Below are 27,107 nucleotides of genomic sequence, written 5' to 3'. Positions count from 1 at the left end.
GACGAATACTTCGCAAAGATACTCCTGCAGTGATTTCAAGGGTCAGTGCTGGGGTACCTTGCTGGATTGGGCCAGGGAGCTCCAGGCTTTGTAGAGCCAAGCCCTGAGCAGCACCTGACAGAGCAGCTTTGGGAATTGCGAAGGCATGTTATGAGCCATGCACCTGCTTTTTTGAGTTGCACTTTTGTGTGGCTCTGCACCCCTCTTATATGCTGTAACAGGTAACATTTCCTGGGAAGTCTATGGTTCTTGTCAGTGGGAATGTTTCATATTCAGCATCTGTCATATTATGTAATATAGAGGCTATTTTAGGTTTTTCTCTAAGTAAAATTGAAAGACATAACAGATGTCAGATGTTTGTTTATTTCTCATAAATATTTTCTTCATTCAGGGGATGGGTACCCTCTGGTGATGGCTAAAACATGGTCCAAATCCTACTGGTGACCATGACGTGATTAGTGAAGCTACTCAAACACTTGCAACAGGTCCTCTTATAGGGCCCAGTGGGTATGATTTGGTCTCCTGCAGGTGCCCTGCACCACTCTTGTATTTAGAGCTCACATTGAGGTATGGCCTGGATGCAGACACTACTTTGGTTTAAGTGGATGGAAGGGGGGACAGCTCTAACCTTCAGTGAATTGTCCATGCTCAGAAACCAAAGTCGCCATGTCCTGCCTGATTACAGACTTCATTTAGGGTTTAGGTCTCATAGTTTGAGAATAACAAAGTGATTTCCGTTCCCACAGTGGATGCGCAGCTCTGCTCTAATTTTGCCAGGAATATTCACTCTCATACAAAAGGAAAAATTGTATTCCCCCAAACATGAATTTTCCACTAAGCTATGTAGAAGGGAGTATAGTTATTGCTAAGGAAGATTCTTTGCAACCCAAAATAAAATTCAAGCCAAACTACACTGAAGTTAAAGGAGCTGCAGTGATTGGTACCAGCAAAGTATGTGACTTAAATGTATGTTCCATCACATTTTGGGGGAAAAATGCTATCATGTGTTAGAGTGTAACTGCTGGGAAAATTACTCTGGAATAGATTATGCCAGGTAGTGGGCCAGATTTTGATGACATAGTCTTGCTTCTAAGAAATTTTGATCAGCTGCATTTAAAAGAAAATCCTCACTTTTATGTGATAAGACCGAAGCAGTATTTTCTAGCTTGACAGTGCAGTTTTACACTATGTGCAATGTAACCCTCCTTCCCCCTCTGCCTTTTTTTTTCTCTCACTCTTTCTTCAGATGGCAAATAACCCATGCACCAGGTAATCCCCCGTGTGCACTCAACATGTCGGCTGGCATCAGCCCCTTCCAGTAAGCAGGGGAAGAGGGAGGACTGGCCCCAGCACCATGGCATCGCCCCGGAGGGCTCCGTGCACATCCCCTCCTGATGGCGGCTGGGGATGGATGATTGTTGCCGGTTGTTTCCTTGTCACCATCTGTACCAGGGCTGTGACGAGGTAAAGTGACTTCTTGTCTTTCTGATCCATTCTGGTGTTACTCTTTTTTCCTTATGGAAAAGAATATATTTGAGATATCTTCTAATGGCCCACAGCTGAAGGGGTTGATTCTGGCTAGATGCATACCTCTGTTTTGCTATGTTTTTAAAGGCTTCCTAAAATCTGCAAAGGTGTGGGGACAGCTAACGGGTTAAGAGCCCTCTGATTTTAGTCCTGCCTGGTCTGACAACTGTTGTATCTCTCAACACCCTCTCATTGATTTTTTGCAGAACCAAAATCTCAAGCAGGCAGTGTTATTTAAGGCTGTGGTGGTTTGGTAGGGGAGGGAGGAATCATTTAGGGTCTCTTCAGGTCTACTGTGTCCCTGTAACCCTACAGTGGTGGTCATTTTTGCCAGTTCCAGAGGATTTGCTTGGCTCCCAAGTCTATCTGAGAAATCTGTAAATAATCCCCTCTCCTACCACAAGTATTTCAGGTACTATCCAGCCTGAGAAGGTCAGTGACCTGGAGAGGCCCCTTTCTATATTTACTTCTGGTATCCTAAATATGCAGGAAATATTTCCTGTATTTCTCAGAAATAGAAAGAACAGGAATAGACTTCTGTCCTGTATAAACACAGTATATACATTGGGGGCAATATGGCTTCCACAGCTGGTGTTGGGTGACTTTATTTGTCGACCAGACACCAAGGAGGCTGGTCTGTATGAACATGGACATGTAAGATATATTAAGCAGAGATAGGCAGGCACCCTGTAAGTGTGGGATGCAGAGACAGTATCTTGTTTGACAGTCAATATAAATACAGTTTTCCTACATAAATTACATATTTCTTTTAAAATAAATCTGCCAGGTTTAGGAATCTAAAGTCTAAGATCTTGGAATAAACAGCATAAATGGGGCCCGCAAATGTTAACACAGTGGTAGTTTATCTACTACAAACATACCAACTCCATAATAAAACAGAGATTTCTTGGTGGGTTTCTTTCCTTTTTCACATGTGAAACACGTTACATCCATGAAATCATCTAACGACTGGCACCCTTCCAGAGTACATACATGCAAGAATAGAGCTGAAGAAAGTGACCTTTGATTTGCAGGAGGAGGAAGAGAGTGGAACGGGGGCTCTTCTGCTTATTCAGAAACTAGAGTGAAACTGTACAGCCTTTTAATCCGCTTCCCTGCAGAGATAGGTGGAACAGTAATCTTGTTAGGAGAGCAAAGAAACTTCTCCTGGAAGCATTTTAATAAAACTGTTAAAAGGTCCGTGGGCTCCTGCCGTGTTTTGTGTCTGTATTCATGAGATACTGCTTTTCAGTTCTCGCTGTTTTGCACTTGTGCACTCATTCATACGTAGCTATAGGTGGTTTTGGTTCTATAGGTGCTATGGTGGCCCTGTCCCTCTGGTTTGCACAGGTGTGAATGCCACCATTGCATGGCAACTTGGTGAGTCAAGAACAGGAACTGGAGCTTTGGGTACCAGGGAAGCAACATCATGATGTAGGATATAAATTGCTGGTGATAATTGCACACTTTAAATTTTATTTCAATTAAAAAAAAAAAGTTGTAAAAATCTGTTATCAGATACCATAGTGAGAAACTTGCTGTTAATGTTCATAATCTCTCTGTATTAGCTTGATCTGTCTGAAATAGGATCTAAATCAGTCTAATTTGTCTAATCCCACTGTTGGAATATTACTTGGACACAGTTTTGTGATTCAGTTGTTGTCAATGCAGAGTAAGGATTCTTCTCCCATTGAATCCCACTAGCCTAAACTCTTTACATAAAGTACTGTTGTAATTATTCAACTTGCACGCCCTGTCACAGAATCACAGAGCCCCATTTCATATGTCTTGTTTCATATGCATCAAGGCAGTCCTTCGTTTCCAGTTCTTCTTGACCACTGTTTAAAAATTTCTCCATCTCATTTAGTCCACAGATCTGATTTTCTCAGGAGCTGGAGAGGACCTTCAGGCAGGTTGTCTTTTTTCCCTGAATAGTGAGACTAGTGTTTTCTGCTAGGCAACTGCCCCATGTTTAACAAATTGGTGTTCATTTTTCTTTCCTAGGTGCATCTCCATTTTTTTTGTGGAGTTCCAGGCATATTTTGGTCAGGATTACGCCAGAACAGCTTGGATCCATTCCATTGTAGACTGTGCCACAATGCTCTGTGGTGTGTATTACTCTTTTAAGACCAATGTGCTTGCTTGTTCTTCATTTCCATGGGACATCTAGTTTTAGTGCGTTCACCAGCCGGTGGAGTCAGTTGGGGAAGATTGTGGCTATAGGCTCTCTTGGGTATGGTTTATCTAAGCTGCTCCCCCCAGCATAGTTAGGCAGGAAGGAAGGGTCTTCATACTACTGAAAAGAAACAGAACTTTGTTTTGTCAAATGATGTAAGTTTTCAGAAATGTGCTTTTGACAATGTCTAGTGGGACAAGTCATGTTTGAGAGCTAAATGAACGCTTGTTTCTTTTCCGATTGGTTGGAAGCGTATTTCAGACTTAACACTATTTTTCTTTCCTTCAGATCAAGTCACAACCATTCTGATTTTAGTAAACTTGTGTGTTTACAAAGATCTTTTTCCCTTAAAAGAAAAGTCTGTGCCACTAAAATGACGTGCATCAATACTGCAGTTGTCCCGAGTTTCTCATGGGTTTACTTAAAAGCTGTGTGAAAATCCAAGCCCTAATCCGGTGGTAGAGGGTTAGTCCATGAGAACTGCCATGAAGGCACAGGGCCTGCCAAGAAGGCAGACACAGCTGGAATGAGACATAGCCACTCTCCTGCATCAGCCAGGTTGTATCTTGGAAAAAGAGATACAAGGGTAACCTTGCCCTGGCATTCGAGTTGGCAGAGAGGAAAAGGGCTGGTGGTGACACCCTGGGGCAGAGGCAGGGTGATCTGGTAACCGTCACCTTTGCAGAAGCACAGGGGAAGGCGTAGAGACTTCCTGGGAATGGTTACAAAAGATGTGAGACTTCTCTTGTGCGGGCGCGACACGAAGCATGCATGGCTGGGGAGGAGTGAGGCTGCATGAAGGACACCTGGAAGCTACTGAGAGCCAAAGGCAGACTCCAGGTGGGGAGAGGTCTCTCCAGTTGTAAATGTGGAATAAGGAACAGTGTGGGCCGTGTTTGGTTGTGGCTGTGGCCTCTCTTGACCCCCAAAAACTGCAAAATAGCTGTGTCTCATAATGATTTAGATCTATTAAAGTGGGCACTGAGAAAGCTACACTAAATTTCAGTTTTACCCTGATTTTCAGGAAAATAATTTTCAAAAAGTTTTTGGTGTTCACACTGTTATGATAGACAGGATATTGGAACACCATTTGGTGTAGCTGTCATCACCATTTTCTTCTGTTTGCCTGCTGTTTCCTTTTCCTTGATGATCACAGCAATGAACTCTGTATAAGGACCTGCCATTAACTAACAGCTTTATTTATTTATTTTATTTATTTATTTTCAAAAGCCCCACTTGGGAGTCTCATCAGTAATCATGTGTCCTGCCAAGTTGGTATCATACTAGGAGGGCTGCTTGCATCTACTGGACTAATTTTGAGTTCATTTGCCACCAGCCTGGAACATCTCTACTTGTCATTAGGAGTCCTTACAGGTAGGAGGCATTCATCCAGTTTCTTCCAGTCAGGAAAGCAATGCAGGATTGTTTAAAATGATGATCCTCCCATTAAAGAGGGATAATCTCCTTTGCTGTTTCACAATGCTGAAGCACTGGTCTGTAGAGATACTCAAATGTGTTGCCTTCATTATAAAACAGAGCTTTTGGCTGTCCTTGTGAGGGCTTCAGCACTTGATGAGTCTGATACAGCCCAACACTGGCATACTGCAAAAGCAACTCTTTAGTATCTGTTGAGAGAGGGCTATGGATAACCTTTTGAAATGATGAGTGGCAAGAGGGACTTCTGTTGCAGATGCTGCACAAAAAGATTTCCTTTTTGCTTGTGATTTGGGAGAGGTTTGTTGTGGTAGGAGTTTGAGTGCCCCAAAATATTTGCATATTTAAAAATGTTAAATAAAAACAAATGAGTAAATGGGCAGAGGACGACTGGGTGAATATCTAGCACCTCAGTTGCACACCTTATTTATCTGCATCACATTCCATTTTAAAAGTAAACAAATTCCTGGTTGATTGTGTTGCTGTAGCTGATCATCCCTTTGCATTCAGGTGTGATGGTAACAGATATTTTTGCTCTGTTCAATCTTTCCGTTTGCTGTACACAGAAGAACTTAAGAAGGGCTGGTGGTTACACTGACATTCCTTACTCATTAATACTGACCTGGTAGCCACGGTGATATAAGCCCTTGTACTTGGTCCCCTGCTGTTTAGTAACAAGTTGGTGGAATTACTGCTGTTCACATGCTGCCAACAGCTTATTTGTTAAGAAAAAAAAAAATCCTCATTGTGGTGCAGGTCACTTCTGCATTACAATGTTAATCTTTGACAAATGTGTTTGTAACAAATAAAAAGGCTCCTTGTAACCCAAAGGACCGTATCACATACCATTCAAATGCCACTGAGGCTTCCTTTATGAGAACCACTATGAATATTGAGGTAGGAAAGCAGTTGCATTGCGCTTTGTACATGGAGTTGTAAAGAGCCCATTCTACAAGCAGTGAACTTTTAGTCTGTAAGGACTGACAAATGTAGAAAAAAAATTCGTGGTAATGGTTGGTGCTGATGCACTAACAGCCACCCTATAACCAACCCAGAGAGGAGCTGGCAACATAACTGACTAAGGTCTAGATCCGTAAAAGCAGCAAGACTTAAAACTGTGAAGGGTGAAGCAGAGAGGAGGTGGGGGACTGGCAATAAGTAGCGGAGTTCCTTCTGAGAAGTATGTACATGTTTTCAGTCCCAAATTTTCCTTTTACTTTTCACAGGACATTTATTGGCTTTTGGGGACATTTTCACTTGGGAAAAAAAATGGTGCATACACCAGATAGAGTATAGCTTTCACAGTTCGCAAGTGGTGATGTGTAGCGCAGAGCTTCTCCTCAGGCTCTGCTGCCCCGACAAGTCCAGCCCAAGGCCCTGTTCCTCCTCTTGCATCCTGATGAGCGCCAGAGCAGGCGAGCATTGCACTGAGTCAGTGAAATCCCCCTAGCCTGTCCTAGGAGGCTTAGTGCCTGCCGGACACAGTGAGGCCTTTCAGGAGAACATTGCAAGCCTGTCACAGCTCCAGCTGATTGTGTCCCCTGTTGGTAATTTCTGCCAAAGGCAATGGGGACAGTTTTAACTTGAATGTAGGACATGCTCCAAAACCCCAGTCAGGAACTTATTTTTATGTCTGATTCAGAAATATATGCTTCAGTATTAGGGCAAGCATTTGATGATTAAAGTCTGCACTCTGGTTTCTTCAGCAGAAGCCATGCCTTTTTTCCCCAGTTGAAGAGATGGTTCTTATTTATTTACTAATTTGGACATGGTTTTGCCTTCTGAGGCTTTTTTTCCTCTTTACTTGTACACAGGGATTTAAAAATGGTCAGGATTCTGACCAGCTGCTGTGTGGACTTTGTTTAGCTGACGAAAAGGATATACCATAGAACATGTTGTAATAGAGACAGATTCCTTATATTGTGTTTCAGAGACAAAAATTAATGGACAGGTTTGCAACAGCCTGAACACAAAGCAGTGCCTCATCAGGCTGGTGTGCCCAGTGCCATTTGCTGCACAGGCCCTGGGGTAAGACCTCATCCAGTAGAGGCTGGCATATAGTTTTACTGATGTTTCTTGATAGTCCTTGTGCTTATTATCAAATGAACCCCATCACTCCTTACTGAGTCTTGTTACTATAGATTAATGATGACCTGTTAGATTTGTCAAGTCAGTGATGCTGACAGTGGAAGAAAGGAATCATCCTGGTTTCTTTTTGCACTGTGACTGGACTATTCAGCTGTGCTAATGGAAGTAGATTATGTTGTTTAATTTAATGTGTTCCATGTGTCATGTTCAGTGTTAAGCCATCTGCATTATACTTTCTTTTCTAGGACTTGGGTTTGCACTCTGTTATTCTCCAGCCATTGCAATGGTGGGCAAATATTTCAACAGAAGAAAAGCGCTGGCTTATGGAATAGCCATGTCAGGAAGTGGAATTGGTACCTTCATCTTGGCCCCAGTGGTCCAGCTCTTAATTGAGCAGTTTTCCTGGCGTGGAGCGTTACTCATCCTGGGAGGTTTTGTTTTAAACCTCTGTGTCTGTGGTGCCTTGATGCGGCCTATTGCTCTTAAGGAGGACCGTAAAACTGCTCCTGAGTTTCTTGAACAGGATTATGTCCCTGAGGCACAGAAACAAGACTTAAAGCAAATGTCCATCTGTTCACCTTTAATCAAAGCATGGTCCCATGAATGTTTATGCTACTGCTCATGGAAGGAATATGACTTTTTACTGATGCCAAGCTTCATGGTGCTGGCAGTGTCGGTTTTATTTATGGCCTATGGCTGTAGCCCTCTCTTTGTCTACTTAGTGCCTTATGCTTTGAGTGTTGGAGTGAGTCATCACCAGGCTGCCTTCCTCATGTCCATACTTGGTGTCATTGATATTGTTGGTAATATCACCTTTGGATGGTTAACAGACAGAAGGTAATGGGTTATGGCTAAACAAATGTAAGCTTTAGCTGGTGGGAGGCTGGATACAAGTGTAGTACATATAAAAGTTAACGTTATGGACAGGTTGTCTGTAGCATGCATAACTTTTGCAACAAACGTTCTAACTTATAGAAGTGCTTGCTGTTTAATGGTTTTGTCTTTTCTGAGTTCCTTGAATTCTGCTAGTTTATTTTTTTCCCTAAGAAATGAAGTGCTTGTGCAAAACTCTTGAGTTCAACAATGGAAATGTAACCCACCGCAAAAGGTATACTGAGCATGAGCCTCTGTACCTATTCCGTAGAGGATATCACTCTACTTCTCCTGCCCCTCTCTCTCTTTTGTGCTGCTAGAGAGGCACAGAAGTGGTGGAAAAGGAAAAAGGGTCTGGCCCACTGTTGTCACACATCTGCTCAAAAGGACTAACCTAAATTTGTTATACGTTTTCCAGTATATGAGGACTCACTGCTTTGCTAAGCCAGCTCATTCCAACTGTTGATATGCATAGCTGGGCAGTAGCCGTAACATCAGTAAAGATAGGCTGAGCTAAGAAGTATCTTAATTCTAAAGGACACATTATTCTTTCTGCTATTCAGTTTGTAGGAAAAATTAATCATTTGTTTTGTGGGGCAGGGAGAAGGGGAATTGCCATCTCACTTAGCTCACACTAACTCCAGTGTTTAAGGGCTGATGTGAAGCACGACAGCTAAGAGAGGTACTGAGTTGAAATGTAATGTCCAGTGGAGTATTGCTTTGAACACTGAAGCTTGAGAGCACTGATTGAAGGGTTGCAAAATCCTGGAAGCTGAGCTGCTTCCTTCACCAGGGGCAGCTGTAAGAGCCACAGCAGCAGCGTGTGCAGCTTCTGGTGTTGCTTTCCAGAACATTTCTTCAGCTGTAGATGGCCAGCTTTCCCTAGCTGAGCTCATGGATGGTTGAGCTTTTCATTTTGAAGAGTTTGTGTATGCAATTGGACTTAAACTTGAGCAATATAAAAGAGAGAGAGGCTGAAATGCTACATGTCGGGACATAGAAACTGAGATACTGTGTCCAGTGATACTCTTATTCCTTCCTGTGTTGAAATTTGCAGGTGTCTGAAGAAGTATCGGCACTTCTGCTACCTCTTTGCGGTGGGAATGGATGGCCTATGTTGTCTTTTCCTGCCAGTTCTCCAGAACTTCCCCTTGCTTGTGCCTTTTTCATTTACCTTTGGCTATTTTGATGGAGCCTACGTAACGCTGATCCCTGTTGTGACAGCAGATGTAGTGGGAACTTCTTCCTTGTCATCAGCTTTGGGTGTCGTGTATTTTCTGCATGCCATACCATATCTAGTGAGCCCGCCTGTTGCAGGTCAGTTCACAAATGACTTTCCTATAATCTTATTGCTACTTCAGATTTACCTGTGGATCAAAGCAGAAGTGTCCAGCATTTAGTTTAGAACTGGTCAAAAAAGGATATCAGTGTCACAGTAAACATTATCATTTTTAATGACTGTTTTACGTTTTGATTATAGCGTTCGGGAAAATTAAAGTCATGGAAGTTTTGAGAGTCTCATATTTACCTTCTGATGGAGTATCCTCTTTCTACGGAAGTGTGTGTAGCGAGAGATGAAAGCGCAGGGCAGGCTAAGCCCAGGTGTGTGCCTGGTGGAGTCCGGGCTTTCCTGCATGATCTCCTCACTGCCATGGAAGGGGTCTGGCCATTCAGCTCAGGGCTGCTCTCCTGCATCTTGTTTCTGTGTCCCCAGAGAAGGGGAAGACAGAGCCATCAGGACTGGCAGCAAGCACTGCATCCAGCTAAGTACTCTCCTTAGCAAAATGTCTGACAACTGAGAGGCTGCCTGGAGCCACCTGAGTAGAAGGAGGACATTGTGTAAAGGTAGCACTGCACATTGTTATGTGCTTCCTTGCCCCATTTTAGTAGGATTAGCAAAAATTTTCAAGAAAAGAAGGCTGACCCTCTTCAAAACGAAACAAAACAAAAAAAAACCCCAAAAAACAAAAATGAAAACAGAACTTATCCATTCTTCTCTGTATTGACACTGAGATAAAGAGATTGGTGGCTAAGAGTAAGTACTGTATTGCGGCTTTGATTTTCAAGCTAGGTATTTTTGCAACATTTTGGATAAATTATTTACAGTCCTGTTATTTTTCCTTTGAACTGGTCAGAATGATCTTCCTCTAGTGTGTTTATTGGACTGGGGAGAAGAAGATGCCAAGCACCTTGTCATCTCTTTTTTCAGTCTCCCATAAAGAATTGTAGGGCTTTGGTGTGATGTAATAGGAGAGAAGGGACAACAAATGCACACTGAATGGGAAGGTAGCCCCTGAGTAGAGAAATAACACACCTAGACTTTTTGTAAGACTTTACATCCCAGTTAAGTACTGTCTTGATGGGGTGATTTCTACACATGGAGCAATCTGAAATTCAAAGAAAGACTATGGAATGGGCCTCCTAAAAGCAGAAATTGTGCGGGTGGGGAAAACAAAGGATTCTTTGTGAAATTACTTGATTTTGAAAATAGAAAGAAACTCTCCTTTGGTTACAAGTTTTTTTAGTCCAGAGGACTTACCCTTCTACTTTCTGAAGTGCTTTGAAGAGTTGGGTTAGTCAACTTTACTGCTGTCTGCTCTTATGCAGCCCTCATCACTGTAATAACTAAACATCATTTTTCCTGTCAGTGTCATTCTAATGAAGTAATGATGAGTAAAAAGACAATTTTGAGCATTGCAGAAGGTCAGAGTTCTTTTTAAAAAGGCCATGTGTATAAGTATGTCTCTTGCATATTTTATTTGCTGCTCACATCAGTTTCCAATTAATCTCTGTTTCTGATGCTTTTAATTTAGCTTTGCCATAGCAAAAATACTGCAAAATGGAATATTTCTAATTGATGCATGAGCCTAGGGCATGACTCACATAACGTTTCTGTGTGAGAATCTCACACACACAATATTTAATCCCAGAGCTCCCTAAGCATGTCTCAAGACTGACAGTTAAATCAGTGCATATGGAAGATATTTATTTAGTACTATAGTGATGTCTGCTGTGCTTTTTCTCATTGATTTGACCTCTGAAAAGAAGCCCATAAAAACCTTAGCTACCTGCTGATATTAAAGTCAAATTCCTTCTCCCCCCACCCCCGAGGCATAGTGACAGCTGTGTATGTCTATATTGTTTAATTGTACTGATATATGGTAAAACTGCAGCAGTGCTGCTGATCACAGAATTTATAAATTATCAAAAACCTGGAAACCTTAAAAAAACATGATTTTTTTTTTTCCTGCAGGTTGGCTTGTGGATACAACTGGCAGCTATACTGCATCATTCCTCCTGTGTGGATTTTCTATGATATTTAGTTCAACATTATTGTGCTTTGCAAGACTAGCAAAGAAAATCAAAAGAACACATTTGCAGTCACTTACCAATGATACTAACACCAAACAGCACATCTGGACAAATGGAGCAATAGCTTATTCCGTCACAGGAGAATTAGACCAAAAGGATGTTGAATTTTTGGCTGCGGATACAAACAGCTACAGCAACAGATGACAAGTGCCATCAAGATTCAGCACAGCCAGAGGTGGCTGTGTGGTGTTATGCTGCTGAAGATATTACTCCTGTGAAACAAAGCATCTCCCAGTTAGATTTTTCTGTCATGTTTTAGTAGGCTAAAATCGACATACAGCAACAGTAATACAAAGTTAATAAATAATAGGACAGAGCTGGATTAAAAGTAAAGAGAGTTTATAGATACAAGTGTTCACAGATTTGTTTCTAATGCAATATGTTGACTCTGCAGGTAATATCAAAGGTGACAATTGGCTATAATAAAAGTAAATTGTGATGTAATCAGTCAACAAAATGAACAACAAAATTTAAGTTTTAAATTATTTTTTAAACAGTGTCGAAGAAATAAGCTTTTTGGTGTCCTGGTCTATTATGTTTCAGTGGACTATTCAAAGAACCCACCAAAAACCTTCACAATTATCCATCTGCATAAAACTCTTTGCAAATAACTGTTTCACATACCAAAGTCATTTTTAAGAAAATCTGGCAGGAAGCTGTAGTTTGTTTTGAAAGCATCTCTGAGGCAGCTTTATTTTTTTACAGTGTGCCTAAATTTTGTATGCAAGCTGCAACTTCATTTGAAGTATGTTTTTAGAGCTACTTTCCCAAACCTCTGCTACACCAAAATTTTAAGACAGTCATCGCTTTTTTTCCTGGAGATCATTAAAGCCTGAATTTCTAAGCATTGCCATTCCAAGTATTATCCTCCAGCTGACCCCTTTCTGGGAAGGTGGCTGCGGTGCTGCCAGTACATCTGTGCTGGGAGACCAGGCGCGCTGACAGACAGAGCCTGCTTTCACTGCGTTAGCTGGTGGAGGTGCGAAGGCAGCCCATCAGCCTGGGAGGCCAGGCGGAGAGGCTCGTGTTTTTCCAAATGCACTGCCTCTCCCTTCTGTGAAATCAGCAGTTGTTGAAGTTGAAGTAGAGTGTGCAAGCAGATAACTGAGAAACTGCTCGCTCCACAGGCCATTAGGAAAGAGGATGTTGGCAGGCAGGTTGTTCCTGCATATTGTAATGTCAGGGCTGTCTCCTTTTTTGGATCCAGGAGCTCTGTCTTTACATGGTGTAAATTACTCATTTTTACCAGCTGAAGAGTTGATCAGGTCATTTGTCATGGGTGGCCAGAAAACAACAGCTGTGATTTGCTGATGATTTCCTGCTACTTGTGCTAGTAAAATACTACAGCTGGCTGCTTTGTAAATGCTATGCGCTGAATGTACCTCATGGGATAAATTATTGATGTGCTGATTTATTAAATAATGGGATGCTTCTGCATTTCCAAAATGAAGCTGTTGTCAGAGATGGAGGAACTTCACATTCTGAAATGCAAATCATTTCCGTATTTTGATACTGTATAAAGCTTTGTTCTGTTTATTAGTAAATTGTTCAGAGTCCAAATAATTTTCATCAGTGCTAAACTAGTAGTTTGATAATCATCTACAATGTATTCAGTGTTGTGATGTCCTGTTCCACTCAGTGTCTCAGAAGGGAAAGCAACGTAGACTGTGAAGTTGATTTAGATCAAGAGTAAAAAGAGCACAACCATAAGGGCATGATGTATTTTTCATATATATAAATAGTACATGTGTTAAGTAGTTCTATTTTCCGTGCATATTTCAAATATAACTTTGATACTGTTTGACTTCAGTTGGCAGCGTTCAAAGCGTTTATAGTGACCACACTCCAGAAATCTGTTCAGAGCAAGTGGCATGATTTACGTGCATAGAACACAGATTGAGAGGGGAGTGCAAAACCTGCTTAAAACTAGTGACATGGCATTACTTCAGCTCTGTGTGCTGTCAGGTTGGAGCAACCAAGGATGGATTGCATTTCCACCAGATGCCACAGGGCCAATGACCCAGGGCACCCCAGGTATCTGCATAGGCCAAAGGTTTCCCCAAATGTGCCCCTTTCTCCTTACTGAGCTTCTAAGAGGCAGCCGGAGTGGTACATGCAGGAGGTATCCTGTGGGAGAAGCACTCTTGATCAAGGGGTTCCTCTGTGGGGCTGATGTATCTTTAGTGCCAAGCAAAGTGGACCCACCATACTAATGACTTTAGCCCATGGCTTTAACTTATTTTCATCTGGTTTGTGTATTTTTCAGAAGTGCAGCTTTAGGACTCCTTCATTTCATCCTAACATGCTTTTAAATTGGTCACAGTGAAGGTGAGAGGGCCTCTAAGTTTGATATGGACATACAGGTAACAGATAGAAATGAGTATTTGCACCAGAAAAATCTTATCTTGAATCTGAACTAATATTTAAAGCCAAACACCAGAAATATTTCAGTCAGAATTTGGATTGCTAATGTCATTCTTCAGGCAAGATTCCGATTGTAAATATAACAGAGCTGGTTAACTTAGCCTAAAAGAGCTATTTTTGAAAGCTGAAGTTCAAAACACCTGCACGCCAAAGAATCTGGACAAATTTTCATCATCCAGACTGAACTCTGTCTTTCATCTTTCCACCAACCTCTGTTTCCTAATGAATATTTCCTATAAACTACCCCCGAAAGAAAACAAAATTCATAACATGTTATTATTGCAAGTTTGACTTGTCTGAACCATATTTTTCTTTTGGTTTGTGACTGTTCCTCTGGCTAAAATAATCTGCAGTCATTCTTCCAGGTTTATGCAGCCATCTTTTTGTGAGAACAGGAGCAGAGGGAAGGTGCTGTCTTTATTGGTCTGTGCCTGTGAGGAAGGACCATTAGCCTGAGTCAGGACTGGTGAGACTTTTGTATCCTAAGAAAAAATAAAAGGCAATTTCAGTTGTTGATTTAATTTTGTTTGTGTGATCCTGGGATGTAATCTGATTGCGACTCTCATGACAGTAGATGAAATATATCAAGGGGCCTTAAGTTTGGTTGTAAGATACATTCATTAAAAAAAGAAAAAATATTCTCCATAAATATTCTAAAATGAGTTAGGAACAATATGCCCATTAAAAAAAATTAAAGGCAGTTTACTAATTAGTAGTAATTAAAATGTCATTTTTAGATCCAAGTGCAAAAGTTTCATACCAAGAAATAGGGAGTAGTTTGGTCTATAAAGAAAATATACTATTTCAGTAAGTTATAAGTCACTGCTGTTGTTAATGAAATTTTAATTACTTTTTTTCAACCTCATGACATGTCAGCAGTTATTCATGCCAGAATTACATATTATGAAAGAATTTTGGAATAATAATATATACATTTATACTCTGTTAAATAGTACCGTGTAACAAATGATTAGTGTTTTCAGATATATTTTTATTTATTTCAAGATATTTTTTCGTAGGCATTTCCATTCGTATGTTTCACTTAAAATTAACACTTACAATTAATTCTTGTTTTAAAGAACTAATTCAGCAGAAAATGTTTGCTTGGAAACAGAACTATACAGTAACAATATTCAAGCTGTTCTCCATACAGGATGTGCTGGCGCGGCACAGTGCAGTGGTAGGCAGAGATACCCAAGCTAGCAGTGAAGAATTAGCCAGGATAACACTGCCCGTTCCTGCTAGCCCTGCTGAGCACTGGTGAAGTTCAGCTTGGCTGGAGCGCTGCCCTGCTGAGCCTATATAGCTTCCAGGGACAGCGTGGTCTAACCTGGCTTGGGTAACATCTGTCCAAGACAGAAACACGTGGATCCTACCTCAAATGGATCCTGCTTGGAATAATACTCTACACCATGCAGTGAAAGTGAATTCAGTGTAAGTAAGTGCAGAATATGATCTTTAATTGGTTTTTAAAGTTGATATATTTGTAAGTCTTTGGACAACTCTGCTGTGTTTTAATTTTGTATTTTGGTTCATAAATGAGTACTCCGTGCAGGGTTGTCTTTACTCCTTTGTTTTCCTGCATCGAAAGCATAGACTCCATGGAGGTATTCATACTTAATGCGGATGAGATGTGGTCAGCCTCTGTGTGGTTCTGTTTTGGCAGTGGGATTTGACACTGTATGCTGTGTTTCATTTTGTCTGCTACCAAAAGCTCAGGCTCAGCCTTTTTCCTGGGTGACCATGCCAGGCAATGCAGCAGCACCGCCCTGTGGGAAATAAGTTCTTTGCATTTTTGAGATATTAAACAAGGGCTGGAAAACAATGTTTGCACAGAGCATCCCGGGGTAGCATACCACAGTCTATCACAATCCTCCAGAGCCTAAACAAGGCAAGGCACGATAAATAAGAGATCCTGAATTGTGGGGTCTCACTGTGACTTGCTTCTCATGGTGGAGACTGAACCTCTCTGACTCATCATGAAAATTTCAGGGTTACATTTTTCTCCTCAGAATATTTTATTGCTTCTCTTTATTTCTGCAAGGTTTATTTTCCAGGAAAGGGGCAGAATGGGCTCTGGTAGCATGGTATGGAGGGGAGCAGGGATGTGCAAATGCCGTGTCTTGAATTCCTCAGGACGGTTTAGAGGGAAACAGTGTGGATATTAGACACCTCAAGATTGATAAGGGTGGTGGGGTCACGTAGCCAGTGCAACGCAATAGAGCATCACCAATTCTTGACTTCAACCCTAATTTTGTTCCTGCCAACTTTCAGGATTGGCGTATCAGTCCTGCTCCCAGTCCGTCCTGTTCTCCTCCCTCCCCTGTCTTTCCCTAGCAGGGCCACCTTTGTTTGTAAGAGGAAACCTGGCGGGTGGTTAGAAAATGAGGATAGGTTTTGCCCCAGCCTAGGTTTTTTTTTTTTAGGGAGAAGGTGTGGTTAAGTGTGTTATATACACTGTTAGGCCCATCGTCCTGTCTGTGCACAGGGCTGCTGCTGATGACGAAAGCAGTTATGCCTCCGGGTGCTTGTTGCCCCTGAAACGTGCACGTTAACCTGATTCCTGGGCTCTGTCACCCATTTGCTTTGTTCTACACTAGCAGCAAGGGCTCAGAAATGTTTTGGAAGTGCAGCATTAATTTTCCACAAGCATTATTATCTATCATACCAAGGTGGAGTACTGCTGAAATAGAACAACAAGTTGTAAAAAATACTGCTTTTAGCTGGTGGTCTGAAGACAATCATGTTCTCAAAAATAGTGCTTACTTCCATTCCTGCATACTCTGTTCATTCACTCCCTTTCCTACATACACCTTGTATTCTGTTTTCCCTTTCGCCAGTGCTCATGCAACTCTTTGCTGTAGCTACACTCGCACCCCATGTCTGGTGCAGCACGAGTCTTGGGTTTGTTTTCTGACCCTGGCAACTATGGCCGCAGAGAGCCACCTCTTCTGCATCATCCTTCCTCACTGAATGTTTGCTGTAGTGGTTCCCAAGAACATGGGTTTGGCTGAACTGGACAGATGATACTCAGTGCAGAGTTTAATTCTTCAGTGGAACACCTCTGAAGCCAGCTTTGCAGAGTCCAGGGAAATAAATGGGGCTGACCCTTTCATATCCTGCCAAAACTTTATTCCTGTTACTTCTTCAAATGGCTGTTTCTATTTCTTTCATCTACTAACATGAGGATTGGCCTGCAGAGAGATACCAAAAGCAGCAGTTGATTGATGCCATGCTTTTTAATAATTCACAGCAATAATACACATTTTATAAGCTTTCCAGTAAGCTAGCCAAACAGGCATTGAACAGCATGAGGTACTAAACAACACAGGTCTTCAACACAAGCTATTTCTAAATAACATTTAAAAGGGAATTGTTATTGATGTTTGGAACGGTATCAGAAATATCCAGTACATTTTAGTATCATCATGCCTTTCATGCAGATAGATTAAATGTTACAGTATTACTATTTCCTTTTTCTCAGTAGAAGATATGATTTCTAACTTAGAAGTTCTGTGTCCTTGAGATCGCAACTCAAACACAACCTTAATAGAAAGCATTCAAAGCTCTTGAATGTTAGCAAGCGTACTCTTAGTTGGTAAATGAAGAATCAACGCTTTCAGTTTCTACATTATCACCAGAATGTGATGCTACCATGTCTTCCATCTGGTTATAATTTCAACCTTAAAAATAGTTCTGAGAGTTTGTTGAAACTTTTTTTTTTGGGGGGGGGGAAGGGTGTTGTGAGAGAATTCTTGAAAGTTTTAGATTCAGATGGAAAGTCGTAGCTTATATAATGCATTCAGATGTTCCTCGTTTTCAGGATCCAATTCCAGGGCTTTCTCGTAGCACTCAATTGCCTTCAGTTTCTCATTGTCTAGTTGATGAATGAATCCAAGTGTACTAAAAGCTGCTGTATCTTCTGAACCTTCCTGAATTCTCTGTTCCAACAATTTCTTCAGAGCAGTTTTGCACTTAATTCTCCCATGGGAATCAGTCTCAATTTTCAGCCCTTCTGTGTAATATTTAATAGCTTCAGATTCTGATTTCCTATGAAGATGCTGAAAGCGTCCGTAATTGTAGTAGAGTTCTTGTATATCTGCATAGTGTAGATTCGTCATTTGAAACACTTTCTGAAATATCTCTTCTGCTTCTTGATACTTATTTCCTTCTGCATACATATTTGCTAGGTCACTGTAGGCAGGAAAAAATGTTGACTTTTGCTCAGTCACTCTTTTAAAATGAAAAATGCAAAGTCGAATGAGTTCTTCCACTTGCTCTCTGGGGGCATATTTTGCAGCCTTTTTCAGTCGAAACAGTTTTGCTCTGTAGCAGAGTCCCATCTGGTGATGCAAAAAGCTACATGTTGGTGCCACTGCTAGGCCTTTTTTCAACAACTCCAGTGACTTATCCAATTTGCCTTTCCTTCTATAAAATTTAGCAGCATATCGCAGAAAATAAGGAGAATCAGGGGTTTTTTCCATTGCTTCTTCAATGTATCTTTCCCCTTCATCAGCTAGATTTAAATCCTGAAGTTTTAATGCAAGTAATGCCACAACAGAAGTATCATTTGGATTCAGTTCCACTGCACGCCTCAGGGGTTCCAGGGATGAGCTTTCATCTTCACTGCTTCCGCAAGAAATACTTTCCAAGCGATACACTGCTATTGCATGGCCGGCATTGAATTCTGGGTTGTTGGGTTCTTTCTTCAGAGCATTTTCAAAACACTCCTTTGCTCTGGCATAGTATGTTCTCCCAAACTTTAATAATGCCCACCCTTTCTCAGCATAGATCTCTGGAAGCTGAATCTTATATTGAGCAGTACTTGAAAGCTTTTTGCAGGTGTCTTCCACTTTGCTTAAATAGGTTTGAACTTCTTCATATCTGTTCATGTGGTAATAAATCCAGGCATAGTTCCCCCAGGTAACAAGACGTCTCCTGTCAGTTTCATTTGGATAATTTTTTTCAATTTCTTCTTCAGCTTTTTGTAGATTTTTCAGGGCATCCTCATTTAAGTGCTTTAGGTGACACACATATGCTAGCATATTGTAACTTGCAGCATTGGATTCTGTGAACTGAAATTCAATCTGATGCCCTGTTTTGTCCTCTAGGTTATCTAGATCCACATCATCCTTCAGCAAAATCCATGTAAAATGACATTCTAGTTGCAGCAGGGTGCTCTTGAAGTCATTCTTGGAAATGATACTAGAAGAAATCACAAAAAAGCTTACTTACATCTGATCTGCTTCTTGCTACTGTTGTTTTTAAATCAGGCATGACATACTTTAAAAGCAGGCAATAACTCAGTTGATACCACTAGACAACAATACATCAAGTAAGCCAAAGTTGTGGGAAACCATCATTCTAAAGAGCTGAATAGCTCTTCTAGTAATTCTTGCCAATGTAACTGAGGTCACCTGTTATACAACAAAAGATCCTGGATGTCATAGAAGAGGGTCAGTCTCTACTGTAAAGCTAGCACACCTTAGGGCCTCAGGAGTATATTTCTGCCCTTAAAATATTCACTGAAGCCTACCCAAAAGAGGTAATCAAATAAAAGCTTCCCCCCAAAATTGGAGGAAGTGATTTAGTGCCTTTCTCATACCTCTGTAGTTTTTAAAGTTTGTATTATACAATTTATTTTGAATTTCCTGAATTTGCAAATGCTTGCTTGTTGGATCATAACACCATTTTTATGTTCTGATGATATTGATGAATTGATATTTAATTTGTTTCCCATAGCTATTTGTGAATATTATTGCTTCCTGTAATGGTTTTTTAATAATATGCTTGTTTCTATTACTTATTTTTATTTTTACTCACTTATTACACCCTACAAAGAAATTTTCTTGACTTTTACTACTCTTGTTTTCTGTATATTTTAAGCACACGTGTGGGCATTAGAGGCCAAAACAGATCTGCCCTAGAATCATGCCATGTCAAACCAACCTTGCATGCTTCCACCTGCTTGCTTTTTATTCAGAAGTGTGTTTCTTGTGTGCCTTTGATTTGAAAAGTCATATCCTGCACCAATGACATCCATATTTAGGAGCTGCTCCAGTGTTTGGACAGCGCCACACCTCTGCTGGCTTCATGAAACATAACCTCAGAATATGGAAAGACAATATGACCACTGTAGTTGCAGAAAAGTTAAGGTGTCAGCACCAAAGCTCTCTGCCACCACTGTCTTTGTAAACAAGCACAAGTTTGTTCGAGTTTTAGCCTTCTCTGCATGATGCTGTGTGGTGACATCCCTTGCTCCATCCACTCTTCCAGATCAGGAGAGCACCAGGCCAAAGATTGGGGCAGCGTGTGATGCAGAACAGCTGTAAGTTGTGGCTAAGATTTTGAAGAAGTAATTGCCTAATTGTAGGCTTCTAAAGCCATATTTACACATCAGAATTTTCAAAAGCTCACATTAACAATGTAGAACAGTGATAAAAGAAGATGTATTTCTATAAAATGCCTTTTCTTCCTTTGTTTCTATTGTTATTTTCATAGGTAGTGGGTATTAGAAAACAGTTTGAAAGTGAATAAACTATGGCATGCAACTGCATAACACTAATGGCAAAAAAAAAAAAAAAAAAGAATCTGTACTTTTGCCCGATTGCTTATTCTGGCAAATACTGTCTTGCTTCTGTTTACCAGTATTTTCTTTATCTTCACTGTTTTATCCCTTGGCCATTTATGGAAATATTGTATGATGGAAGATGAAATAAAACTTGAGAAACTTGATTCCATTTAGGCTTCATGTAAAGAACTAGGATTTAAATATTGTCTTAGGTTTAACCACTACTTTTTAAGTAATGTGTTCTAAAAGCAACAACTTAGGCTTTAACATGCGCTGAACTGGACATGCAGAAGTTTGGGTATGTAGCTCCTAGCCTCAGTTTGATCATTTGCATGTGTTAAAGTCCATACTGTCTTGTCTATGGACAAAAGCTGTAGAATGTCTTAGAATCTGTTGCCTCCCTCAAAGAAGGAAGTAAACACAGCTTTATAAATAAGACTTCTAAATTAGATCCTTATTTTAACCATAAAAACTGATGGGTGAAAACAACAGTGGAGAGTAATTAATGAAAAGACGTTCATGGAAAATTAATATTCATGAATAAATCATAAAAACAGATTTGTGATGCAGATATAATTTAAATATATAAATTAATATAAATATAATATAATAATATAAATATTATATAAATATAATTTAGCTTAATTCAACATATAATTTCTAAGTGCTGATATTTTCAAAATTGTCATAAACATCTTGGCTTTGCTGAATTTGGGTGAGTGTGACACTCTTCAGAAATGTTATCCTTTCTCTTATGCTACAAACTGCAGTACGTAACTTGCACTATCTTGTTTGCTATTCCTCACAGTAGTAGAAAAAAGAAAACAAATTCTCAGAAATACCAGTGCCAATCACCCATCTAGCTGTTCACCAGCTACTACTACAACCTGTATTACTTCATCCATGAAAGGCATGCAGAGATTTTCTTGCAGTTCTGTTTACAAAATAGAGACTGGCCCTTGTCCTAGAAGCAATAACATTACAGCATTCAACAGAATCCTTATTTTATTTTGATTCTCCCAGTAAATATTCTGTAATTTCTGTAATTTTTTTCCTAATGTTTGGTCCTCCAAGTCCTTGACTGCTTCCATTTCTTACAAATAATAACTTACAATTTTCATGTGACATGAGAACACAGTAAAAAGGCAGAGTTCAGAGGCTGGGCTGCTGACTTACCTCATGGTTCTCCTTCTCTGATAGCTGCTCTAGGGGAGCTTTAAAGAGCAATGGAGTGCTGCTCGCTGTTGTTACGAGTTCCTTTTTATGTGCTCCGGTGCTCATGTGATCTGTGTGTAAGTTACTGGGAATCAGAAAGTGAAACTCAGACTGTTCTCTGAATCTCCTAAAGAAGCTGAAATAGCTGCCAGTAGGGGAATAGAAACATCGGAGTGACTGTGCTGTTTTTTCTTCATCTTGGCTTTATGCCAAAAAGTGAATTGTGCTGCAGAGAAAGTGGCAACAGCTTTTAGTAGCTCAGAGCATTTTAATTTGCTTAAAATCCAAAGACCTCTATGTTAAAGAAAATATTTCAGACTAATGCAATTTGAACTTGATACCATTGTATAGACTAGGGAATGGGGTCACCTCTCCTTCCTGCCTCTGCTGATGAATCTTTGCAAAATTTTGTGCTACAGTTTAAGCTCCTAGTTTAAAGGTATTGTGTCACTCAGCATTGCATTTAGGATAAAAACAATTCAGATTCGTACTTCCTAGATCCTCAGGTGCTCCAAACTACTTCGTTTAATACTTGTTAGTAGGTCATAACAGTTAGAAGGCCCTTAGGTTAGTACCATTTTCACTAGGAATTAGAAGCCTGATTCCTTTTGAAGATCTAGGCCTTCTTATTTCAGATGGCTAAATCACACTTTTAAAGGTGCAGAAGTATTCCCAAGTGTAAGTCAGTCAGTTATCTCCTAGACTTGCTGACCCTCTGAACATCCCTTGCCTTTGCTATAGGTGCAGATATTGCCAGGGTTCCTCTAAAACTGTCCAGAACACAAACCCCTAAGGACAAAAGTTTGTTGGTCATAGGGACCAAGCTATAGAATAGATTTCCAGAAGAGGTGAGACTAATTCTGAATAGTTTTTGTTCAGGCAGCAGGATTTTTTTCTTTGATAAACTTTATGATCAGAACCAGAATACTCACATCAGTTATCTTCATCCTCTTGAGAAAATAAGGAGGAAATAGCAAAGCAGAAGACTCATTTAAGTCTATCCAGGACTGCTCTGTATCCTGGAAACACATTATGGGAAGATGTGCTAACAGACATGTTATACAGACAGATTTGTAGTCTATGTGGAAATAACGAATGTCTATGTAAGTAAGTTTGAAAATTTTTTTGTTAATGCTCAAAGCACGTGAAAGTGACTTACTTATTGTTACAGCCAGTGCTGAAATAAAGGTAAAGCAATGACAAGTGGTATAAGAGACAGCAATATATTCCCAGTGTGTTTGTGAAGAAGGGTGGAGAAGTCACGCAGGCCCCGGATCTGCAGCTGTGTCCAAGGAGCCCCAGTACAATGTTATGGGGGGGTCGTGGGTGTAAGGTGGCCATGAGGCCTTTCAGAAGGTTTGCTTTATTTTTTACGTGCACCACTCTTAACCGTGTAGTCCTCTAATGTGCTATTGCTGTTGCTAGTATGAGGCCATAAGCTGTGTACTGAGTTTGCAAGGCCTCAGATCTGAGGCTTGTCAGGCTGGCTCTGTCTGAACCTCTCTTGACCTGCCTGCAGCTTTGTTTTACTTCATTTAACAGTGACAGCAGCTTCTCTAATTGACCGAGTGTCTGGGGCTAATCAGTTTTACTTTTGGCTATAAACAACTCACTAATGGTCAGTTAAAAAAAAAGGCAAACATGGAGAGACAAAACTGGTTTTAGATGGTAACAAAGAGAACAAAGTAGTGGTATCTAACATACATAAACTGCACCACATATAGTGAGTTTGGATGTAACCTGGAGCTGCAGACCAATGGAGAAACAGAAAAGTGTAAAAGCATGTTAGCAAACATATGCAAATGACCCCAAGTGGATCCTGGGGAGGGCAAGAAGAAACCAGTGACATCAACATCATATTCCTCCCAGCAAAGAACTTCAGAAGTTGACGACTTATGGTGTTACTCTCCCCAGCAGTCCAAAACTACTGACTTAAGACCTAGAGGAGCAATGGAAGGGTGAGCATAACTTCAGGAAAAGAGATAGAAACCAAGAAGTGTGTGTATATTACAATTTTAATTGTATTATTACTCTTATTGTGACTTTTTCTGTATGTAAGTACTCTAACTGCATTATCATTCTTCATTTCTCTGGAATAATTACATCTAGATGAATGATGATTCTTGAATTAGACTGTTAAGATTTTTATTACACTAACAACAAATTATTGGCTTTACTTACATATATATATAAGTATATGTATATATGTGGCTGCTGCCGCCACCATGTTCAATCTCTGTAAAGAGACAAAAATTAACAGTACTCATTGTTATTTATAAGCCATATATACTCTGTGACTTCCAAATTGTACACTTGTAAGAGTTTTAGGTTTTAATTTTTAAAAGGTTCCCTACTGCAGTTTGAAAAGTCCATATCCCCTCCTCAAAAGTGTGTAGGAATCATTTATTCAAAGTAGAGGTCAGTTCTTGATTTGTTGATAAACTGCATTCATCCTCATGGTTTGGCCAGGAGATGGCTCCATCTAGCCAGCTCTAATGAGCATCAGATTGTCTGGAGCTAAATAAGGGCAATAAATGACGTTTTACAAAGTGATCTCTTTAGTAGGTCTTACAGGAAATTGGGGAGAGATTTTAATCTGAATGGAATCCCAGGAGAGAAGTGAATCTTTAGGACAAGTTTGTCCTTTCGCTGACATCTTGTCCTGGATGCAGGTTTTGCATAAGGATTGGTTTATGTTGCTGGTGTGGTGGTAATATGATAGCTTTTTATTTGAATAAGGCAAATCAAGGAATTAAAAACAAACTAAGGTGCTAGTTTAAAGTATACACACTCTATAGAGAGATTTTTCTTTTGTTTCTGAATACCTGTCTCTAAACAAAGTAAGCTTTACTAATCTTGCATTTTAATAAATGTTGTTTTTTTCCTTTCCCTTAGTATTAGAAGTAACTTCAAGATGGCTGAAGGAACAGAGTGATTCCCTTCCCACAGCAGTGGCAATCCATAAATAGGAGTATTGGTGCACTTGTGTTGGAGATGTATCTTCCTGTATCAACCTGCAGTCGTGATACCTTTGGCATGCCGCAGGAAAGTGGGGAAAGAGCCTGAGTCCTGAAGGTTATCTGGAGTTTGAAAAGGTGTGAATAAGATCGTGATGAAGCAGAAAGAACACAGATAAAACAAGTATTGACCCCTTGGTTAGAAAGGAAGACTGTAATCTAACTGGTAATTATATAATCTCCTTGTTAATTTGGGAATCTGTCCTCACTTTCTGAATCTTTCATGTTAAATTTTGAGAGTACCTTTGGTAAACTTGGTCCATATATCAGTGGTGTTATGTAAATGTAAAATGCCCTATGGCTTCCATGTTTGGAAGGATGATGTGTGAAAAAACACTGATCCTTGCTTGAATATCTGCACAGCACAACTTTGCTGAGAGTGGGCATGCCCTTGCTGTAGGATAAATTGTCAACAACTAGAAATCGCTGAGCAGGGAGCTACAGTCAGCGCATCCTCTGGGAGCTGCTGCAAGCTAACACCACATGTGAAGCACAGATTAAGATCTGTCCTTCTCTTGGTCTTAGATGCCTCACTCAGAGCTGCAGGGAGTCACCTCTCTCTACTTGGTATCCACAGCCTGAAAGCCATGCCTCACCCTTTTCCCCAAATAAATAGAGAAGAGTTCATTCCTTTTTCTTCAAGGAAAAAAAAAAATGCCAACCTTACATATGAGAGCTTCTGGTTCCTACAAGAGGTAGGAGAGCCTTAGTTAGTACCAGGTACTGATCTGAGGGCTTTCTGTGTTTGAGATTAGCCACTTGTTGGTTCACAGCCAGTAATGAAACTTTGGGGAAAATTAGAAGCAACAGGGGCTGGAATCCCAAACTCCCCTTCTCAGATAAGTGCTCGAGCCAGAAGACCACATCATACTTTTTTTCCTGGTGCTCTGATTTGAGATCCAGTGACTGTGACTCTTGGCCATCATTAATGGGAGTGGGAATGCCCCAAATTATATTAGCAGATAGTCTGGTGTTTCAGGCACCTTCTTGATATGTGAAAAATGTGAATTTGGGCAGTTTAGGCTGAGCTGAGAGCTGAATCTGGTTCTCCCATTTCTTAATGAGCACTCCAACCATTAGGCTATTATGGAAAAGGAAACAACCATCATTACTACCTCATCTGAAAGAAAATGATAGATACCAGTGCATATTGTAAAGACTTCATATGATCACTCTGTTGGGTATGTTCTGGGTCAGGCCCTCTGGAGATGGGGACAGAAGAAAGGCTCTGGCTGGATGCCAGCTGGACCAAAGAAAATCCAAGTAAAACACAGGCTGCTTGGCATTATCATGACTGGGGCAGTTCCGGAAAACTTAAAAAAGTAAAAAAGTCAGGCATGTCTGTGTACAGGTAACAACTGAGTAAGGCTTTTATGGATCACAGCTCAGATATGGGCTTCTTGTCTCATTTAGGTGAATAATTTTTTTGTTGGAGCTGAGGTTTCAGAGTTCCAGATAAAGGTGGGCACAGCTATTACTCTGCATAGCATGCAACGCTCCAGCAATCAGGTATTTGATGAGCAGTGAAAAGAGGCAGTGAAGTAGTCAGGCAAAAGGGTTAGGGGATCTACACAGATCCATGTATTTTATGGAAAATCTGTGCTATGGGTTGTTGTGGAAAAATGTATTTAAATGTTTATGCAAGGCCAAAATCAACTGTAGACATTAGTGATTTACTGTGCTACTAAGTATCTATGGGTTTCTTGTTTCTGTTTCTGTCCTGGCTGGCTGTCTTCCTTGTATTACCTGCTTGCTTGGCATTTAGTCTGTGTTGTGTTCACAGACTTTCTCTTGGCAAGAAAGAACAGGGTTGGATTGAAGCTGCAATATGATAACTAAGGAATTGAAGTATTGATTTATAGGCTGGTCCTTTGTTTTCTAGTGAAGAAAGCATGTTCCTCACCACTGTTTTTGCATGTCTCATAGTTACTGTATCCATGCTATGGCCTGAAAGTCTGTTTCAAACAGGATGAGAAGGTGTGGACACTCTCCAGTGCACATGTGTACGTGTGGGAGAATACAGGAATTTTCCATCTGGAAAGCAATGATTTGTGCTGGCATCCATATTTTTGTAAATTTAGTTGCATCCATATGCTTCAGTTAGGCAGAAATGATCATTGAATAAAATAAGTGCAGGAAAGTGCTTAAAATAGAGTAAGTGAATGTAAGAGAAGAATGTATGCAAGGCCTTTCTGTAGCTATCTTTGTAACTTGCTTGACAGAACACAGGAAAATTCAGAAACATTTCTCTAATCCTGCTGCTTTGACTTCAGGGAAAGCTGCAGCTGGGTTGGCTGGTATCTGTGAGAGCTGCACTGCATAGCAGCAAATGCAAGCGCTTCTTGGAAAACGCATGAGCAGAAAAGGGCTAGAAAAAAACAACAACTGCAGTCATATTTAACACAAAAGC

General features: G+C 40.4%; 2 protein-coding genes across 4 annotated transcripts in view; one reads left to right on the top strand and one right to left on the bottom strand.

Annotated features, from left to right (window-relative positions):
* SLC16A12 (solute carrier family 16 member 12) overlaps positions 1–14,445 on the top strand; it is a 39,589-nt gene extending 25,144 nt beyond the window's left edge. For all 3 annotated transcript variants that reach the window (XM_067300044.1, XM_067300043.1, XM_067300045.1), the window contains 6 exons: positions 1,247–1,464; positions 3,532–3,635; positions 4,934–5,077; positions 7,471–8,062; positions 9,156–9,415; positions 11,352–14,445. In XM_067300044.1, coding sequence (XP_067156145.1) covers positions 1,355–1,464; positions 3,532–3,635; positions 4,934–5,077; positions 7,471–8,062; positions 9,156–9,415; positions 11,352–11,614 — 1,473 coding nt within the window. In that variant the 5' untranslated portion in view covers positions 1,247–1,354 and the 3' untranslated portion in view covers positions 11,615–14,445. The remainder of the gene's footprint in view (positions 1–1,246; positions 1,465–3,531; positions 3,636–4,933; positions 5,078–7,470; positions 8,063–9,155; positions 9,416–11,351) is intronic.
* Positions 14,446–17,135: 2,690 nt separating this feature from the next.
* On the bottom strand, positions 17,136–21,717 carry LOC106487841 (interferon-induced protein with tetratricopeptide repeats 5-like). The gene is made up of 2 exons (XM_013946643.2): positions 21,642–21,717; positions 17,136–19,099 (listed from the first exon to the last, which is right to left on the bottom strand). Exons 1-2 carry the CDS (start codon positions 21,644–21,646, stop codon positions 17,665–17,667), a joined length of 1,440 nt encoding a protein of 479 aa, XP_013802097.2. The 5' UTR covers positions 21,647–21,717; the 3' UTR covers positions 17,136–17,664.
* Between the last annotated feature and the right edge of the window lie 5,390 nt (positions 21,718–27,107).

This window comes from Apteryx mantelli, chromosome 7 (genome assembly GCF_036417845.1).
Source record: "Apteryx mantelli isolate bAptMan1 chromosome 7, bAptMan1.hap1, whole genome shotgun sequence".
Lineage (NCBI taxonomy): Eukaryota > Metazoa > Chordata > Aves > Apterygiformes > Apterygidae > Apteryx > Apteryx mantelli.
Note: the sequence above shows the minus strand (reverse complement) of the source record. Positions and strands in the feature narration are given on the sequence as shown.